Source organism: Centroberyx gerrardi, chromosome 6 (assembly GCF_048128805.1).
Source record: "Centroberyx gerrardi isolate f3 chromosome 6, fCenGer3.hap1.cur.20231027, whole genome shotgun sequence".
NCBI lineage: Eukaryota > Metazoa > Chordata > Actinopteri > Beryciformes > Berycidae > Centroberyx > Centroberyx gerrardi.
The window spans coordinates 25,019,577-25,041,063 of NC_136002.1; the positions used below are offsets into that span (position 1 = coordinate 25,019,577).

At 41.7% G+C, this 21,487-nt stretch overlaps 1 protein-coding gene across 2 annotated transcripts in view; it reads left to right on the forward strand.

The window, feature by feature from the left end:
• The first annotated feature begins 12,151 nt into the window (after positions 1-12,151).
• Positions 12,152-21,487, forward strand: part of frya (furry homolog a (Drosophila)) — a 59,153-nt gene continuing 49,817 nt past the window's right edge. Inside the window, exon 1 of one of the 2 annotated variants that reach the window (XM_078283996.1) lies at positions 12,152-12,368. In XM_078283996.1, coding sequence (XP_078140122.1) covers positions 12,152-12,368 — 217 coding nt within the window. Of the gene's footprint in view, positions 12,369-18,165; positions 18,245-21,487 lie in introns of those variants that run through there. The other variant, XM_078283997.1, reaches the window with a different exon arrangement.

Genomic DNA, 21,487 nt, shown 5'->3' on the forward strand with positions numbered 1-21,487 from the left:
CACACAAAAGCACATCACAAATGTATGCTTGTCAAAAAAAAAAAAAGCAAGTCATGAAGACCATAAGATATCAAAGTCAGTGAGGACAGAGCTGAGCAGCTTTTAACAGACTTTTTAAGTTGGTTTTGAAAGTGCTGATAGAGCTGCAGCTCCTCACATCGTCAGGCAGGATGTCATAGGTTTACAGACATGAAAGTAATGTATTTTTGTATTTGTAATGTATTTACCTCTGGAAGACTAGACAGCATCACACCTCTTCAGATGGCATCGCTGTTAGCACAAAACACAGCTTCTTCCCAACAACAGTGCCAATGCACTTCAAGTTACGAACTTGCCTTAAAACCACTTCTACCCTAAAGGTCCCTCATGCGGGATCACCGTTACAAACACGTGTCGCAGCCAAGCTTTGTTCCTTATTTTAAATTCTAGTCAAGATCCCAAGGTTTCCCAAGGCAAGGAAATGTGTATAAAATGATGCACAAGACATCTGGATTTTTCCATTTGCCGGAACGATCCAGAACGGCGTTCCGGCACCTTCGATTAATAAGTAAATAAATCTGATTGGCAGTTTCATACATAATAATGTCAAGCGAGTTCACAGGGCTGCCAACTCTCACGCATTGACCGTGAGACTCACACAATTGACATTTTTCACACGCTCTCACGCCACAAGTCCATTTTCTCACAAAGTGAAAAACAAATTCATAACTGATAACGTCGCGGCGCGAGAAGAGACACTGACAGCGCAAGGACAGACGAGACAGAGCAGCACCGTGCAGCAGAGAGTTATTCAGACCATCTGAATAGCAAGAAATATACACAAATCTATTATATTGTAATTTATTCCCATGCATGGTGCTCAGAGTAATCTCAGTCAGCGGCTCTTCTGCGTCTCTCCCTCTCCTCTCGCGCCGTGCGCACGCAGGCAGGAGTGAGAGTGAGTTACTATGGTTACGGGGACGCTCTGTGTCTGTCGCTCTGAAACTTTCTTGCAATTCCCAAGGTTAGGTTAGTATGCCTATGCAAAATCATGAATGTAAGTACCTCAATGCTGAAATCTAGTAATATAACATAATTTTACATTTTTGGTTAACATTATACAGGGTTGCTGTTTCTTGACTTAATCCAAGAGGTTAGGTGGTGTAGAAATGCAGGAAATTTGTTTTAAATTACTATTTTTTTCTGACACCCCCCCCACCACCACCAGCACCACCACCAATTATGTATCTTACCCCCCCCCCCAACTGTCTGTAACAGGTTGCATCTGCATGTCAGGCAATCACTATCACTTTAGACCTAAAGATGAAAGCATAAAGCTACTAGTTTCTTTGGGTTGCATTGTTGTATGTAAAACGCTGACCATTCATAAATCCTTCAAACCAGACTGATGTCCTGAGCAGCAAGTGGTATTAACATTTGTTGCAAAAACCTAATGTGATTAGCGTTGCGGATGCAGCATTACATGTTGGAGTGGGTAAGAAAACCTTATTAAGGTCCTGTTAGGCGTGCAGACCGCTGTGGCTGCAGTGTGCCGTGCAGAGTGTGCCAAGTGGCTAGTTGTGCATAAAAGGAAATCATTGCTGTGGCTGAAGCTGCCAGCTGCTGTTTTGCACTTAAGTCAACTGTAATTGGTTTATTGTAATTACATAATACATTGTCTTTGTTTTTCATGAGTTAGATCGACTCTTCCCTGGTGGTTTCCAGGCCCCGAACTGGAGGAGAATCTATTCATCAATCTGTCTGTCCACTGGTGTGTGGGAGATGGCATTTGTGTGCATGTTAATTATCACTTGATTTCAGGTTTGGTTGCTCATCATGTGTAGGCTGAATATTAATTTGCACCATATTTTTACCAGTTTTACATGGATCACTGTTTACATGGATCACTGTTTTGCTGTGCACACTAGTTCTGTGTACAGGCCACTCCTTAGCTCTGGTGGCAGCAGAGCCCATAACTAAGGTGGCAAAATAGTAGTAAAGCTACGTTATTTTGTTTTAATAATTTAAAACTAACTTAAAAATGACTTAAATAACTTAAAACGGAGTTATTTTATTTATGTTTTCTCAGCCTAAATCAAAAGGTATAGAGAAGAGCGTCCCATCCCCACTAATTGAGACACTGCCCTATTTGCCCAGATTAAATTCTGGTGTCAGGCACGGACGCTTCTCCACCCACAGGAAGAGACAAATTGACAGTTAAGTGCAAAATACAAACTGTCTCCTAAAGAGCAGCAAGGGAGCGCTCCGTCCAGAGAAAGCTGGACTCATCGGATCTTTCGCCTCTCTCGTCCCTTTGGTATCAGTTGGCATAAAGCGATCACAGACCAGTCGGGTTGGTAAACATGAGTGTGTGCTGTGTGCAGTTTACTGACAACGTGTTACATGAATTCTGCGTATTTGCAGTTCAAATTTTTCAAACAGTTACTTCTTGCTGCCATTTGGCGCCGCCGATACGTGGAGTTGCCAAGTGAGTCTTTAAAGACAGAAGAAAAATCATTGATTGAGAGCCTTGCTTGAGTATTTGGCCCATCAAGACGCTGATATAAAAACATCAGTGAGTGTAAGGTGGCGTCTTTACACCTCCCCTGCTCCTGTATGCAAATTGTAAGGGATCTAATACACTTTCCATCTGTCTGAAAACCATTAGTTGCATCGACCAGCTGTTTATTAGAGTTAAAACCGGACATAAATCTCAGACCCTTCCAAGTAGCCTTTAAGTTCTCGCTCGGCCTTTAAACATCTCCACCCTCACCTCCTTTCTAGCTTTCCCCACTGCAGCAACAGCAGCATCACCAAAAGCTGCATTCGTTTTACACAGCAGCCCTCTTTTCTTTTTTCTTTCCAAAAATCCAAGGTTTATTATGAAAGGTTTATCTTTAGTAGGACTTATCTGAACAGTGACACAGCGATGCTTTGGTTCCTTCCTCTTAGTATTTTGGATGTGAATTCAAATGATGTTTATGAGGTGTAAGCACAGAGGGTATTTTCATCTATATTAGATGAACCGTTAAACAACTACACTCCTTTTTTTTTTTTTTTACTAAAAGCTCCCCAAGTCTTGGTCAGATGCAGCTTATATTCCTAGAGTTCACAATAACCTGACACAGCCATCCATTACACGAACCACACATCCATTACAGTGGAGTGTGGAGCCAAAACATCAAACAGCGCGTCCTTGTTCAAATACTTAACGGAGCTCGCAGTAGCCGCACACCTCATCCGTGGGCTCATCAATATTGTTTGTGGAATCGTGCAACACGGAGCGATCCATGCAGTCAAAGCGGCCCTGCAAGACATGAGAGCAGCCATTGATCCACTCTGACCTGCCGCTTCACTGCCTTCTTCCTCTGCAGCCCCGTCTCTGCAGGAAACCGATCTATTGTGCTGCGTTTCAAAGGTTTCAAAGGTCTGGGCATGGGTCCCTCAACACACCCGTATACTCCATGAATAGAGGGCAAAGCAGAACTCCGGGGTCATCCTGACTAGTTGGGACTTATGCTTTGGGGCAGATAACAGGCCAAAAAAACTGCTTAGTGGTTGTTTCATATTACAGCGATATTAGAAATCTCCCCGTATGAAGTTTAGGAGTATTAGCAGCGATAGGCTTCAGCCACAGAAATGCCCCTTTCTAGCAGAAAATGTCTAGGCATCATCGCTCTCACACCCCTCGTGTGGAAATGCAAGCGCAACTTATAGTATTTCCGCCTTTGAAGAGGATGTGGCTAATGTGATTTTTACACGTGTTTTGTTTGGGTCATGGCTCTCAAAACCGGCTTCGGGAATCTCTTTTTAATTGGTTTGCAAGACTTTCATCTGAGCTGAAAAGTACCTGCGTGTGACAATCATCCACATCCTTACAGCCGCACTTCTTTTATATTGCATTTTCTGTATTCCTCTATGAAACCACACAGGAGTGCTTCATCAGGGTCAGAGCATTACGCAACTGCTTTGAATTTCATATTTCTTCTGTACTGTGACACTGTGATGTGCCATTTCATTGAGTAATAGCAGAACCACAGCTAACATGTTTTAACCAAGCACAAGTCACGGACTAAAGTAAAAAAAAAAAACACATTCTCAGATCAAATTGTTTCACATTGGCACTCAATGCTACTTTTCATGCAAGTTACATTACATTACATTACAGTATATCATGTAGCAGACGCTTTTGTCCAAAGCGACTTACAAAAAGTACATTTTGTCAATAGTAGAATATCACCATATATCACTGTTTTCATCAGCTAAGCTTTCAATAGGAATAAGTGGCATTCGTAGAATCAGAGAGGTTTTTTTTAATTTTTCTTTTTTTATGTCTTTCTTTTTTTATTAAGAGTAGAAGGGGACAGATTTAAGACTTGCTGTTTTTTTCTTTTTATCAGTACACCCTAGATATTTTCACACACACATACACACATCTAAATGTTTATTTCTTGCTGATTTCAACTGTTTCAAATGTATGTTTTTATATTTGTCTTTCTCTGCACCTGGTGCCCTATAACTGTATGGCTCTGCTGTCACCGTGACAAGCCATGGTGTGTGTGCATACAGTTGACAAAGCAATTTTCTTGCTTTGAGGTCTAGAGCTGGAGCTCTTGGGCATGCTATCATCTCGAATCAGTACTGCGGCCTCCCTGAGCGGTAAAATGGCGATGTCTGAGAGGTTGATGGCCAGCCATTGAACTCTGTCGACCCCAGTCAGGGTATCTGCTCCCATCAATAGCTGCATCTATCTAGCGCTTTGGGTTCAGACACTATAAGGATCTCTTTCCAAAATCAATCCAGGCGTGGGGTCTTAACTTCAGCCACCTCTATTAGTTACATGGGAGAGGTGTTTGTGAATTATTGCTCCCCAGGTACTCAAAGTCTGAATGGGAATGATTGGAGCGCCTATGTTGAGAAAATGCCAAACCCTGTCATCTTGTGTGTGTGTGTGTGTGTGTGTGTGTGTGTGTGTGTGTAGTCATGTTTGCTTGGTGGTCTTCTTGACAATCATCCTCTCTTACACTATTCAAACATATTCTTTTCCAAAGACCACAGTGGAAATAAGCTTTTTTCGAGCTTTATTGTGTCATCCTGATCATTTTATCGATGTGTACTTGAAGATGTCCCACGCTATTTTTTAAAGATTATCATAAAAAAAAATCAACTCAATCAACAGCGTGTCAGTGCTGCTGCTCTTCACCACCGTTTGCCGGAAGATATTTCCATTACCAGTCATTTATTCTTTATCATGTTCTCTGATGCCATCTGCTGGATCCTCACACTCACACTGATCAAATTCATTTCCCTGGGAGTTCAAAGTGGCAGACCCCACTCACAGTAAGCTGCACACTGTGTACTCTATTTCTGTGTTTACTATACAGTACTGTATGCTGGATAGTTTGCATGATATTTGGTGATGTTTCCATATTGCAGCGGCAGAGCTATGGGGTGAGCAAAGGTGGTGATTACTTGTCCCTCCTCTGGGCTTAATCACCAATGCCCCTTTTCTGCTTATTGATTTGGTGTGGAACCTCTGATAAACAAATAAAGAGATACAAGGAGAAAAGTGGAGAGGTGAAATCGTTGGCAAGGCCACAAACCTGCAAGTCTTCTAGCCAAAAAGCCTAAATTTATGCCCTGTCATATTTAATACAAGTAGTCCCAACATACTGTAGAGATAATTCAGAAGTTTGGCTGGTAGTGGACAAACTGTCTTCCACTAGAATAATTGCGCACCACACATTCCTAATGAAAAATCATCATACTATTCCTATAAAATACTGTATCTTTAGGGATTTTTACTGTCTGCAGTGTCTCGATAGTGAGTTTATAGTGACCTTATGGTATTGTTTTACCCCTATGGTATCACTATAGTAGTTCCTGTGGTATATTTTTGTCCTATATATAGTAGTTGCATGTGATATTTGTATAGCATCCTTCTAAAATTTACCACAGCAACAGCAATTCTTTCTTTCTCAAAAGGGATGGCCCACAGCCAGGTCATCAGGCAGAGTAAAGAGAGGCAACGCTTTGCATGCTTTTCATTATTCAAGAAGGCATCAGGCTGAGTGTGGTTGCTGGGGGTGGAGTTTGTATCTCAGGGAGCCCGGTTGATGGAGACAGACCAAGTGCCAAAGTGCATCTGAACAAGTGGAGCTCGGAGGGACCAGTGAGGCAGCAACTTGGACGCCATTCACAAGACGAGATGGAGGAACCAAAATAAACGGCCCGCTGCTGCAGTCGAAGGTATTTATCATCCTCTTACACTCAGCTTTTCCAGGAGTTCAACTACCGGCGCGATAACAGTAGCAGGCTTGTTTACTGTTTCTGCCAGGAGTAAAAAAAAAAAATCAATTTCTCCGTTTTTCTCAGTTTTCTGTGGCTTTTCCTATTTGCTGTACAGTTACATTACGCCTCAACTTGGAAGTTTGGTCGTTGAATTCGTGTTGCATCGCGTTTATAGGCTACTAACATCGAGCTAACTTCTCTCTAGTGGAGCGAACTTAATGCAACACAATGTGGCCAGATATCCCTTTAAACTTGTTTTTTTTTTTTAATTCTAATATCTTTTAAGGGAAAATGTCATTTCTTTTTCACCCTAAAGCAAATAGATCCAAAGTCCATTTGTGTGACACTGTGTTCTCAAACTGAAAGCTGCAGCGAGGTTAATCTTTAAGCATATTTTGTAAATGTAATACTGTATATTGCCCCAGCTCTTCTGGCTGAAGGCGCCCAAGTGACCTTTTCTCTCCACTGGGCCGCCAGGGTGATGATAGTGCAGTGATCCGCAGATTTAACTGCCTGTAGGGGGCGCTGTGTTGTGCAAAAGAGGTGAGGCGACTTGAAAGGGGTCGCAAATTAAAGTACAAAAAGTACAAAGACCAAAGACTCTCTAGGTTAGATAAATCAGTCAGTGTGGTGAAAAACTGGCCTATCTTTGCGGCAGTCTCTTCCTGCAGTCTCTTCTGCATGACCAAGCACTGATCAATACCATAAACTGGAAATATAGCCTATAAAAATAAAAGGCGGGGGGAAATGGTGGGAAACTGCGCAATTAAAATAGCAGGAAAACAAAAAACAAATTGAGTCAAGTTGGTAAAAGTTTACTCTCCCTTGTGTCCTTTGATCTAAATTGCCCACACAAAATGTAAGCGCTGGCCTTAACTTGCACCCTGCATTTTACTGAATGTATTTCATCCATCAGTCACAAATATGAATAGTTGTGTCTCTTGTGGGTTTCACTACAGATTCATAGTGCAAAGATTATCCTTCAAGCTCCAATCTGTGGGTTGTCAGTTTGTCAGTTTTGCAATAAGCCTATACCAAGGGATTCTCAAACTATGACCTCCAGATGGAAAAACAATCTAGGGTTTCCCAACTTTTTCATTCCACTATTACTCAACTACAAATTCAGTTTGCACCATTATCAGCATTTCAGTTCAGTATGACTTGTCCTTAAAGGGAAATTGTTATGCATGTTAATGTGAACAGAAAATGTATTTGACATCAAAAATGCTGTCCAAAATTAGCTTCCATATACAATAAAAGTAATGATATGCCTTCACTTGTATCAGTAGTACTGTAAACCGAAAATGTTTGCAATACCATAATTTAGATTTCCAGCCTTTTGTTTACATTCAGAGTGAGGATTTTTCAGTCATTTAGAAATATAGGCCTACTCATACCATGAAAAGTTACTAGAAATTCGTTTTTGAAGGCAGGTTCAAACTGAAGCACCTCCAGGAAGAGCGCAGCCCGGGATCACCCAGGCATTTTTAGAGGAATAGTGCACTTCTACAGATTTCCAGCCGTCCCTCGTGAGAGAGAGAGAGTGTGTGTGTGTGTGTGTGTGTGCCTGCAGGCAGTGGATAAAACGGAAGCTTGAACAACTGAACTTAGCATGTCTTTCCTTTTTGATATTCATAATTCCTTCTGAGTTATTTAGATAAACCCCTGGGCCATCAGCCGAGCAAAAAGACTGAAACTATGACCGTTGACTTAAGTTAATGTACATCGTCATGCCTTGTATATCTCAAATATCCATCAAGAGCCATCGATAGGTGACTTTTTTTTTTCTTTTTTTTAAAGGGAGACAATGAGATGTTGTTGACCATGTTGATGCAGAATGCATAAGAACATAATCACCTCACTGTAACTGGATATGCGTGGTGTTCACCTCACTGGGTCTCCTGTTTTCCACGGCCACAGTGGGTGCGAGTGTTTCGGTATATGAAGCCCCTCCCACGCCAGGTAGATAATAGGCAGGTAGTGGAGGGAACAGGTGCAGTTTGCAGCCAGTGAATGGTCCTATTGTGTGTTAACCCTATACTCACACAGAACAGTGTGGAGGATAGGCGACCCGATGAATAATTACTGACTCTGGATGACGGCTTTTTGTCGGGTTTTCTCTCACCTGTCACACGGTGGAGTTATACATCGTCTTCCAATGCAATGTGAAGCTTGTTAGTAAAACGTGGAGATGGACGATGAATCAGATGTGGGTTCAGGAGGTTGTGGCATGCCTGGGATGTGAGGGAAGGGTGAACTGACACCCTTGATCCCATGTGGTGTTAGGTTGTCATCATGGAAAGTCCTTCCACTTTGCATTCAGGGGATTTGTAAATGTTTAACAGCACTCTGTACAGTAGTGTACTACTTCTCTGAAAGTCCTGAGAGGAAAAAAAAAATAATAGAAATGCACTGGGAGATTCACACACACAGACATTACTTTTCTTTAAGCTGTTGTCTGCATCCACCATCAGCAGTATCCTACTTGTTGCATGTGTTTCTATTCAGGAGGCCATTAGCATAGCTGGAATTAACCTTGAGCGGGTATGTACTAACATTAGGGCTTGATATCTATCAATTATTCATCATGCTCTGCTCTGCCTGTGCAAATCCAAATAGTTCTCACCATGGTAACAGCCTTCTGTGTCTGCTGGAGGGTATTGGTTTCCCTGGCCTGCTGACTCCAGCTCTGTTTCTCGGTCCAGGCTGCTCCGCTCCGCTCTGCTCTGCTCCACATTCTGACACAGATACACGCCATGGACCAATCCTGGTGTAATTTTATTTTACAGTTCATATTCGATTTTAATGTAACAGTTAGAGATGAAGTTCAAGTTTTGGTTCAGTTAGTTTTCAGACCTTTTAGATGACCAGAGTGTATATCAGTGTATTGATAGTTGATGAGGGGCCTGTTTATTACTGGAGGATCTTTTTTTCTTTGCCCGCTGTATGACAATGTTGACTGAAAACTGAAACAAATTTGTTGATCATTGACTTGTTCGTGTGGATTTTTATTTTACTTAAGTTATGTTTGGAGGCATAAAGTATAGCTTCAGTTGTTTTTTTCATGCACTTTTTTGTTTTATTGTGAAACAAGGTCTTTTTGCAGCTTCTTTTTTTAACTTTAATCTACAGCATTTATAATAAACTTGTAGGGTGCACTAATTTGAAAAAATCATCGTCACATTAGAATGTGCAAAATCCTGTTAATGCAGCACAAACAATTCACAATTGGTAGATGAAGTAGGACACTTTCTATAACAGCTAGTTTGTATTCCCCTAGTAATGTTCTCCTCACCACTGAAAGTAGACAAACTGTCAAATGGCTAAATTCTACAGATATTGGATAATTCTGTGTTTGTATTCTGTAATTGTGTGTGTATGTATAACTCCAGTTGTATGCATGTCAGTAGACCTGGCCGCACATTATTGGTAAAATATTAACCCAGTGACACCTGCACACGTTTACTAGGCCTGTTGAATGATGACAGGACTGCAACCAAAACCCAGGAAAAGCTTCCGTGTGAGAGAAATAATTTGCATCCCCTCACTGGATGAATTATGATCTGTTTTCTGTTTTCAATGAACAGTCTGTTTTGGCTAGGTTCAGGTCACACATTCACCCAGAAAACAGATAACTGTGTACATTTTGTTTGCACTGTAAACTGCAGGCCTGATTTCAGTTGTGTAGGCCAGCAAGAATTTAATCAGCATTTGCAGGTATGAACATCTCTCTGTCAAATCTAGACAAAACAGAGCCAAAAGTCAAATCTGTAATGTGATGAAACTGTACTTGACTGCAGTATTTAACTGTGAAATGATGCCATTATCCTTCAGTGCGTGTTTTCCTGAACAGTAGAGGGAGCACTATTACCACAACATCTTTTGCCGGTTCTTGACGTTTAATTCTACATTACAGTATCCAGTTGTCTCTGTGTGTAAAATAGTTTGCACTGATATCTTACAAGAATTTTAACGTTTGTCATTGTTTAGTTTCCCATAGGATTTTTGGTGTTGTGTTTACTTGCAAATATAAACATGGATATGGGGAGGAATAAACACTAAGTGGGACAAGATGCCTTTGAGATGGTATAAGATGGAAGAAGATCATTTCTTATGGACAGAGAAAAGTGTTTAAAATTAGACTAAAATTGAAGATTAAAAGCTCAAACAAAGAAACTTGAAAACTTGAGTACAGTAAATGGAGTACAGTAGTAGTAGGCAGGGGTTAGATGTTAACTGGCTTCCTTTTTAAGCCCATGTGTGTTTGTGTGTTACTGGAGAATGTCTTTTTTTTTTTTTTTTCATAGGTCTGCTGACTCAAAGTTCAAATCCTTGGACCCAAAACAGAAAGCACGCCTTTAGATGTTGTGGAGAAATTCTCTCTGGTTTGTTTGTTCTGCCGCTCTTTATAGTATGACAACACGATAATCCCTGTCCTGAAGGAAGTTTTTAACTAGGTCAGGAGCAAGCCGAATGGTAATTGTAATTCAGACTCCATTAATCCGCAGGAGTGTCAGAGAGACGATGAATGTGCTGTGTGTAGTGTTGGACATATTTCTCAGGTTTTGCTCTACAAGCATTCCAGTGAAAGTTTTCTTTAGGCTACCTTTTTCTTTGACAGGTGGATGAAAATTAAATTACAGCTGGACTCATTAGATTGTTAAAACTTGTTGCCATGGGGCTCCCTGATATCCTGGTTGACGTAGTGCAGCATGTTCGGTCAACTTTTAAAGGTAGTAATATGTTTAGGTATGACGTTTGACATTTTAATTGGGGGGCCGCATTTTTCTACGCCGTAACGCTAATCCGCGGAAAACAAATCAGCAGCCGGAGAACAAGAGCAGTGTGGGCCAGTTGTTCCATGTTCTAACTGTGGTTTCTTTCTAAAACAGAAAACGCCTTCACACACATACACAGGGTGTTTGTATTGCTGATGTAGGTCAGACTAGGAAAAACTGGTTCATGTGGTAGGTGTGTCCAGTTCATGTTCACTTGAGGGGCTGAAAAAGATTGATTGAATAGAGCGTGAGCTACAAGCTGTGTGAACGTTGGCTTTGGCTTTTCTTCTGAGTAACTTTTGCAGCAATTGATGGTTTCACACTTTTCTCTCATTTCCTCAATGACACCAGCCCTGAACGTCAGGAAATAACGCAATGGGAAGACTGGACGTGCAAGACACTGCTGGGAATGTGCAGAATCCATGGAAGCAGTATGGACCTTAGTTTTCTGCATGTGGAGGATGGAGTTTTCTATCCAAACATCACAAAATATGAGGAGTAGTCGTGTAACTTTTAAATACTGTTTTTTTATGACCTGATCATTAAAGAGGTGAATGTGCATCTCATTAGGGAATGAAAACAGCCAGGAGCGTGACACGTCTGTTAGCCTTCGATGTAGACTCTTAGACAAATAGAGGATATTTATTCAGGAATACCTTGTGGACATACAGTAGGCGGTAATGTTGTAGCTGTCAGAGCAACATTTGTTCCTGCTGCCTCTCTCTCTCTCTCTCTCTCTCTCTCTCTCTCTCTCTCTCTCCCTCTCTCTCTCTTTACTTACTGCTTTGCCCCCTCTCTTCTCTGCCTCTCGCCTTTTCGCTGAAAAGAGGAGGGGCTGTCTAGTAATCCAACACCTGCCCAATTCATGAATGTTACTGTAACTTGCTGAACTGCCCCGACAAGTGCAGGGGTTAAAACACATTAACAGAGCGGAGCTGGCATCTCTACACAGGAGACGTTTCGCTACTTGACTGAGAGAAAGAAAAGAAACCGGGCTTGTGAGCAGGAAAAAGGAAGAGGAAAAATTAAACATTACGCTGAAAAAAAAATCTCACCCCCCACCCCCCTCTCCTGACACAGCTTCAAATGACTGCTTTGGAAGAATGATTGAAGTTGCAGTGGGCTCCCTGCCATCCGACATGTCTTTAGAAGAGAGCGCTGTGAGAGACATGGCTGAGAGTGAGACGGATTGCTCTGAGGGACTGGATGAGGTTGTCCTGGGGCGCATTGCCAGCTTACCTCTGGATCTGTTCCCACCCAGGGACTTCAGAGGGAAGTTTAAAAAGATGCGCCATAAGAAGAGGCCAACCATTCTTGAAAGTAGGTACTGCTTTAGCTCTGCGGAGCCGCGCCGATTGCCTCGAGAATTCTTTATTTAATCTGTGAGAAATGGGACTTTGGAAAAATGCTGTGTAGACTTGAGTACCGGCAGACTGATATTGGACACATTTCAGCTACTAATACTGCCATCACTTTGTGAAATACCTCACCTCCCAGTTGTATTTGACATAGGTACCGAGGAATCTGGTGGCTTGTTAATAATGGACTCAGATAGTGGGAGGGTACATCACATAATAAGTGTAATAAGATGGGATTTAATTGGCAGGTTATAATTTGACATCATATAGTTTGAACTCTTTGTCACTGGCTTCACTTTCCAAAACCGCTCCTCGTGTCCTCAGAAAAAGAAACATCAAGGAAACTGATTAATATCCTTAACCAAGTAATTTGGGATATTAAAGAATAGAACATGTGAGGGGAGAGAGAGTGAAAGAGGAAGAAACGAGAGGCGCCAGGGGCAGAGAGTGAGTAAGAGGGAGTCAAGAGTTTGAGCTGATACCACAAGGATGGCTGAGCTGGACAGACATGCCTCGCATTCCTCACCTTCATCAGAGCTTGATAATGCTTTTAATAAGTGCTTAATGTGACGGAGCCCTCGCCCACTTAAAGCCTAATTAAGGAAAATGTTTACAATCATTTTTGTAATTAGCAATGCCTTTCTGATTGATGCGGCTTACAGTATGTGTGTATTACTTTGAGACCGATGCTGCCAATAAACAGATCTGCAGGTTTTGTGCTAATTATGAGTGTTTCACCTCAGCAGTTCCCATTTCCTAAGCAGTGACACGGCCCATCAGTATAAGCCCATGTCTTATATCTAAATGTTCGGTAGCAGTGTTACCCATGACAAGTTTAAAGACATCTAGATATGGTGTTATGCCCTAAACACTGTATTAAAGTTCCTCAAGAGTGACAGTATAGGCCTGATATTTTCACGATATCCACTTGTGGCTGTTATGATACCAACGCTGAGTTTTCTTCTCTGGCGTATTCATTAGACAAATCTGTGATCTACTGTGACAGCTGGGACATCTGTAAACCTGTACGTTTCACTGCTGTCCAGCACGGTGAACTCCTGTCTCTCTGAAAAACAGATCCATTAGACGAGCTATTACTGCTCCTCACATATTGAAGTTATGAAGAAGAAGCGCAGCCTGTCAGGAGAGGAGAGGCTCGTAAAGCTCATACCCCCAGTGTTATGAGGTATAAATGTATAAGGAAACTAATGTCTTGTTACTTCGGGTGTTGCAATATTTACTTGTGAGTTTTATTGCCAAGTTGTAGATAGTAGGGATGCACCGATACCGATACTGGTATCGGTATCGGTGCCGATACCAGGCTAAAATGGAATATCGGTATCGGAGATTTTACCCAAGACTAAAATCTGATACCGAAAGCCATGAGTAACATGTAAGAAATAAAAGCAAACTGTCTTGATTTTATGCATTTGTGGCACATAGAAGCCTGTATTTCTCAAACAGTGGGAAAAACAAGGATTTTATCTCAATAATTTTGTCCATTGACCCCAAACTAAGGAAGTAAGCCTGCGCTGTTCAGTAAAAGTAATGGATCAGATCGGTACTCAGTATCGGGCGATATTAAACTTTCATACTCGGTATCAGCATTGAAAAAGTGGCATCGGTGCATCCCTAGTAGATAGTCATATTATGACTTTAGTTGATATCACATAGTTTCAGCTCCACAATGATATTCTGATTTTAGACTATAGATACTGTATGGTTGGTCACATATTTTAGTATCTTTTTTCTTAAATGCTCTATATGCATAGTGTGGTTTATTTGTTTTCAAGCAGAAGTGGTTCCTAGTTTTGTCTTCTCTCCATTCAACTCAAGACGCGGGGAAGTCTGCGATGTCTCCATCCGTCCGCCTCCACTTTAACTTTTTCCTGTTTAGCAGCCTTGTTGAAAAAAACTCTGAAATTATTCAACTAGGGAATTACATAATCATTTGCCCCTGGGAAGGCCTCTTACTGGCCAAGTCAAGCTGACCAGATTATAACTGATGGATAAGGCAGGGAAGTGAATTGTGTGTGTTCAGCTTTTAAATGATCCATTAGGGCCATTTGCTGTTTTCAGTAATACTTTAATGAAGTATTTTGCTGTAATGGGCCAAACGATTGCCAAACAATTAGTCAAATTATCCACAACTATGAGACAACAAATTAGTACTTGTCAAATTATCCAAACAAATGTGTTGTCGCTGTTTGGCGAAACCATTGGACAAATCTGAAGCATTACGTTTTCTGCAGACAACGTGACAAAGATTCCTTTCTGAATGTGCCCAGATCATATCTATCCACAGCTTCATCATGTGGGAAAAATGCCACATTATCATATTACTGATAATTTGCAAAGAAAGGGCTGATTGAGTGTATAGTACGTGCTGTAAAAACCCACAGAGTGATACAGTATAGTGTAGTTAAAGTGTTCTTCCAGCACAGTGTTGTTACTGGTACATTGCATTATGTGTAGTCAGAGTACATGGTGATTACTTTAGACTTGAGGCATGTGGCTGAGAGGGCAGTGATACTGACATTGACTCATAACATTTCAAGATTCACTTCTAGATAAAAAAAAACAAAAGAAGCTAACATTCATAAGGCATAGCCACTTACCTTCAGTGAATCATTGAATTAATGCGTGGAAACACACAGTACAGCTGAATGATGCAATAATAGCTGGGAAATGTAGATTTGTGTGAATTGTATGAAGCCTTTTCACCAAATATATCATCACCATGTGATTGTGATAATGAATATCAGCACTATGTTCTGTAACCTCTGAGAGCTGCTGTTTTTTTTTAAATTTTATAGTATCAGTAGCAACTTCAAAACATGAGCACATAATGCTTTTCCACTGTGCTCATACCACCCACTATGCTGATTGTTCAGTGTGTGATTTGTTTCCATAATTAGCTGGTGCTCAGTTCCTCTAAAGCGTTTAGGTCTACAGCATTGAATGACAACTTCACACTAGCGAACGAGTCACAGAACAAATAATAAGCAATGTGTTTTGTGAATAAATTGTACTGTGGATAACTAAAAACTCTCAAAAACGTCTGTCACTTTTCTAAGAAACAAACAAAAACCAAAAACAAAGCGTGAAATGAATCCTGAAAATATTGATCTCTTTATCTCACAAAATGATTGAGAAATTAAAGTTGGCCCAATCTTTAGATGTTGTGTTCAAGCCATCAGCTTCATGCAAAATCATATAAACCCATAATGGTATGACATAGTTAATGGTATGTTTTGCCATGTTGCTGGGAACCAGCTGTACTGTTCATTTTACATTGTCAAGTGAAAATGAAACATCACAGTCCTTTCACTGCTTCATCACAAAACTGCAGCACAAAAACAAACTCAGCAAATACGGGAACAAACAGGAAGAAAGAAGCAAGCAAGCAAGCATTTTATTATTTATTATTTATTTACTATTAGTTTTATTTTTAGTTTGTGGAGATTAACATTGTGATTCTTCATTTGGGCAAACTGGAGGAGGCAAAACATTGAAGAAACAAAAAAAAATCAGCTGAAGTGGTTGTAAATTGATAGTGTTCATTTCTTCACCTTCATCTTCAACTTTTCATCTTGAGTTAGTGTTGAAGCAGCAGTGAGCAGGTGAACGGGGTGAAATTAGAAGAGACAGGAAAACCTCACTGCAGCTGTGGTTGAACAGAAATACTAGTGAGGAAAAAGTCAGTTTGTCAGAAGGATGTGTATGGGTGGTTGACAACTAAAAAAAGTTTTTGGTTTTTTTTTTTGTGTGTGATTTTTTTGCCGACCCATAAATATCCTATGGTGTGACATCTCAATATTGCGCAACGAGAACCATTTCCCAAAACAGTGTTACCACACTAACTGAAACAGAAATTTACACCCTTGAGGTAGTGTTAATGTTGTTATGACTGAATATTAGTAATTTTATTTTTTCCAGCCTTTTGCTGGTGTTCCAGAGTGCTTCACACAAAAGATTAATTCATCTTTTGTGTGAAGCACAATGTTTTGTGTTTTAACTGTTGCACTGTTGTTCCTGTATGCTACACCATAGGACAAAAAAGTTTGTTTGTTGTCAAATCAATCATTATTATGTTCACTTATCAATGTTATACGAGTGGGGTGGGGGTTGGGGGGGAGGGGGTATATGATTAGAAGTATTGATTGGGCTAGCCTGCACCATAGTATGTCAATGAATTCTTAAACTTGGTGGCATTCCCCTTTAATGTGAAATGCTTACATGTAGAATCGTTATCAGCATAACCAGTCGAACTGCTCCGCAAAGTATACAGTGTCACCAGTCATGATCTTAACATATTTAAAAACGAAAGCAGCCTGGCTCCATTCCCTGGAGTGCAAATCGGTTACAGCCTGACAAATGCGTGAGTGCGTTACGTAATGAAGGTCAAGTGGTTATCGCTTGATGGACAGACAGAGTCCTGATAGGATTAGTAATAGTGCTGAGAGCCGATAGAGGAAGGGGGGGTTGGGAGACGTATTTTATAGCTCACATGGTTAAAGTTATGCATCTGCTCTAGAATATGGCAAAATGTAGTCAGTATTAGAAGTAAGCAATGAATGCGAATGGGAAATTGTAGCAGAAAAAAAGTTAATGCCATTTTACTTGGAATTGGAGTATGTTTAAGAACTTAATAGCATCCATATGAAGACAACCAGGGAATTGGTTTGCCTATATGGGGCGTGCCTGTTTCTTGTTATTCACCATGGAGATGAATGCATAGTGTACAGTAATAAGGAGCCTTGCCTGTTCCCACCCACTTAGGAACAGATTGATCACCTCTTCTAGCTCTGTTAGTTCGGGCTTGTGGACCAATGATGCAAACGCAGGAGTGTTTGATATCAGATTTGCAGCCTGCCTTCCTGTTTCTTTCTCTCTCTCTCTGCAAAAGTCAAATATTTCTTCATTGATTTATGGATTTTCTGTAAAGCAAACAGCAGTAATCAGGGGATTGTCTGCTGCATGAAGTAAGAGCCAGAGTGAAAACTAAGGGTAAATATTGACTAGCTTAAGTTGCTGCTGTAAAGAAGCAAAAGGGTTAAAAACCAACAGTCAGCCCCTGTCTCCCAGATCCCCCGGGTACAGTCAAGGAAAGCTCTTTAATCCCAGCAGCTTGCTGACCACTTGAGTGTCTCCTTCTTTGCTCCTGTCTCCCAGATGCTCCCTGTTATGTGTCATGCCTCGATCCTGCATCCTCCATCTCCTCTATCTATCAGTGGCGGCTGCCGGGCAGATGCTCCCAGGCGCGCTGAAAGACGCACGAGCCCATGCGCTATCATGGTTATCAGCCTCTGCACGCAGACAAACAGTAGTTATTATTAACTGCGCTCCGCTAAGAGGATTGCTTCCTGCACTCTCAGCCTCCACGCAGTTATTTAAAGGGAGCTTGCATCGCCGCCCACTGCCTGCCACAGCTTTAGAGAAACAGAGAGAGGGACAGAGAGAGAGAGAGACACAGACAGAGAGAAAGAGAGAGGCTGGGAGAGTGTGGAGGGGGCAGAGGGAGGGAGATTGAGAGAGAGAGACGGCTGACGGCCAAGGACAGGACACGGGAGGAGGAGGGGTAGAGGAGCGGCAGTGTGTTTTCTCTGGGTCTCGTCAGCGCCACAGCATTGCGCGCGTCATAGAGAGGTGACAGCAGGCGCTACCTGCTGGTCCCAGCTCAGCTGCTGCTGCTGCTGCTGCTGCTGCTGCTGCTGGAGGGAAACCACAACTAGAGGGGGGGACACACTCAACAGGGAGCTGCAGCCATGGCCAGCCAGCAGGACTCTGGCTTCTTTGAAATCAGCATCAAATCCCTGCTGAAATCATGGAGCGGCAGTGAGTAGTAGTTTACTTGTTTCTTGCTGTTGTTGTTGTTGTGGTGGATGTTGTTGTTGTTGTCGTGTTCGTCTCAGGGGGCTAACTGAGGCTGCTTTTCCACTGGGGACCTGACTTTATAGCCTCTTTTTCCTGTTGTGTTCAACGGAGAGGACGTGCTGTTGATCGAGCCGAGCGTGATTTTGCTGTTCCCACCAATTGGTGAAAGTTAGAAACATTTCACTTTTAGCAAAAAGGGCACCGCACTTCAAAAAAGGGCTTTAAATTGTCTCATAGCAACAGCCGGAGCCATAACTACGACTCCAAGCATCTACTGGCTGAGAAAGAGCTGCTCATTGCACACAGGCCCTTACTGCACCAGTCACTGGGCATGAGGGTTAGGGTTTAGTTAGTTAACATGTTAGATTCAACATGTCATTTCTGCTGTTTTCGTTTTAGCTTCCAGCTTTATTTCGCTGTAGGTGAGTCTGCCACTGAGCCTAAATAGCTCCTATTATGTGCCAGGACACTGTAATAGGATTAGTGGAGGTTCAGCTTGGTTGCATGTCCTGTCCAGAGCTCACAGCTCCATTGCCTCCCATCATGTCCATACGGATGAGATGGGATGCCTTGTGTGCTTTTGATTTGAGGTATGAGAGGTTGATTTGCAAGTTGGACTCTGTTTGGAAGTCTACTGTATACACACAGAAAGAAACAGGCAATAACATAACCGGGAAGTAACATCCTAGCAGGTTACACACTGGCAGATTCCCGTCCAAACAACTGACATTTACACTTAGATTATCGGTAAATCAGATCTAAGCATCTTTTTGTACTTTTGTTCAGAGAGACTGGTAGAAAGTCAGCTGTAACCCTCAAGCACCATGATGGCACCATGATGTGTATCTATTGAATCTGAACGTAAAGAGATACCACAGCACATGCCGTCCCTGTCTACTCACTGAACGTTGTGCCATCTCCTGATGATGTTGCATAATCCTCAGAGTAGGTCACTTTACTGATAAAGGCACAGACAGACATTGTATCAGCAGAGACCCACGGCTATGCTTTTAACTTTTTCATTAAATACTATGTGATCTCCTAATCTCATCTCCCCCCCCCCCCCCCCCACCAAACACATTGCCTCCATTTATAGGAGCCATTATGCAGTGAATCACAAGATGGCAACAGAGACAGCATAGCTAATGAAAACTAATCTGAAAACACTACTTTTGTGTGGGATGTCAGAAATCCCAGCTGCTGAGTGGGATGTCTAGGTTAGCGTTGATCTCTTTATTTTTTGGCTATTTAAGGAAGGATCCTCAGTGATCGTATGTGGAATAGTGCATTGAACTAGGATGTTTCGCCGCAGTTCGTCGGTTGCTGTTTGTATTGTAACTGCAGTGTAAATAAAGAGAAGGGCCTCAGGGTCTGGTCTCTCATAACAAGTCAATGTATCCAACTCTAATAAAAGACTGTGGACTAGCAGTACAAAACTAGCATTGTGAGGCAGAGGCGTCAGGTCTGGTGTTCAAATGTTTTTTTTTTTTTTTTTTTTTTACTCAACGCCTCACTCCACCACCCATGCCCTAAGGATGGTCCACTGTCAGCCAATCAGAGCAGGAGATGAGCTGCAGTGAGCCAAGAACAGCGGTGATCTCTAATGATTGGTCGAACATGTGGTGTTGTGTTGCCATTTCGCTTCTGTTGTCCAATTCAGTTGTGTTGATTTTCTGTTCTTTTTTTGTTTGTGTCTTGTTTATATTTTTTTTTATCCTTTTTATCTAGCCTGCACATTTTTGGTATTTTTTTCTCTTTTTGTATTTATTCTTTTTCTCTGTTATCTGTCTGTATCATTTCACTTCCATGTTTTATCTCTGTGCAAGTAAGCGAACCCAACTAAAGCTTCCATGTGAGGACATATGACCTGAAACAATAAACAGCATAGCTTCATCGTATGACTTTGCTGTATCTTTGAAGAGTTGGAAACAGGATTTAATTGCAGAAGGTATAGATGAATCCCCTCCATTCGGCTGTAAGAGACAGACGTAGGCTACGTTTTAGCAGGGACTTATATAAATGGCCTCAGATGCCCTCTCACAGCAGGCGGCAGTTTCCAGCATGATGTCAGCCTGCTAAAACAGGACTGATGGTCAATAGTTTGAGACCGACGTTTTAATCTGCTTTTCACAGAGGTCTGTAATCACTCTCTCTCTCTCTCTCTCCACTCTCTCCCATTCTCGTTAATTTTTTTTTTTTTAGAGACACTCAAACTGCGAACTTGAAACATGTGATAATGTATTAGTATTAGGATGTTTGTTGCTCCATTGGCTCCAGCTGTTGCCTCCTATTTTTGACAAATAGCTCAGCAACCAAAGGCCCTACAGTTGGTGAATTTCAACTCCATTCCCAATAGCATGCCAGACAGGCTCTGAGGAAATTGCAATGTTTGGGTTTTATATTTATTGCAGAAATTACAGTCTTCTCTCTGAAATCAGGGTCAGTTGTTAATGACTGAAGTAATAAATTGGATGTAAGCTCTAGTGATTTATTCGCTTTCATTTTTAATATGGAAATATAGCCGTTGTGGGACATCTGGCTGTTAACAGGGGCTTGTTTCCTTTAACCTAAAACGTAATGACCTGAACCAGACAAAATTTTCCCCTGCATTACGTGACATGACGCAAACCTTTTTATTAACACTTACCTTCAGTGAAGCACCTAAGCACAATATCCCTTTATCCCCAGCCTGGGTGAATTACATGTTAATACAGGGGTGGAGGACAGGATTTAATGGTAATGTTTTGCCATTACAGAGCTTGAAGTGCCCACTACTCATTCACAGAAATGCAACGTCAATGTTTCTCACAGCAACTGGACATAGTGCTCCCAAAGGTCTTTGTTGACATTGGAATTTCGGGTCCAGTTAAGGAGGTCAGTGGTATCTAAATATCCACCCACTCTGTTCACAAAGGACCTCCAAACTGGCTGTTTACTCAGTGGGACAGTCTTTCTGGATGTGGATAGGGAACTGCATTCTTTGTATGCGTGTGTGTGTGTGTGTGTGTGTGTGTGTGTGTGTGTGGGTGTGTGTGTGTGTGTGTGTGCATGTGTGCGTGTTTGTGTAAAAGAGGGAGACGCTTGTTATCCTGTTTGCATTGTCCTCTAGGGAGCACAACCATGCTCAGGGAGTTTTCAGCATGGCGATGATGTAATGCACACTGTGCCCAAGCCCCTTGTTTGCCGAGTCACATGTGGCGTCTC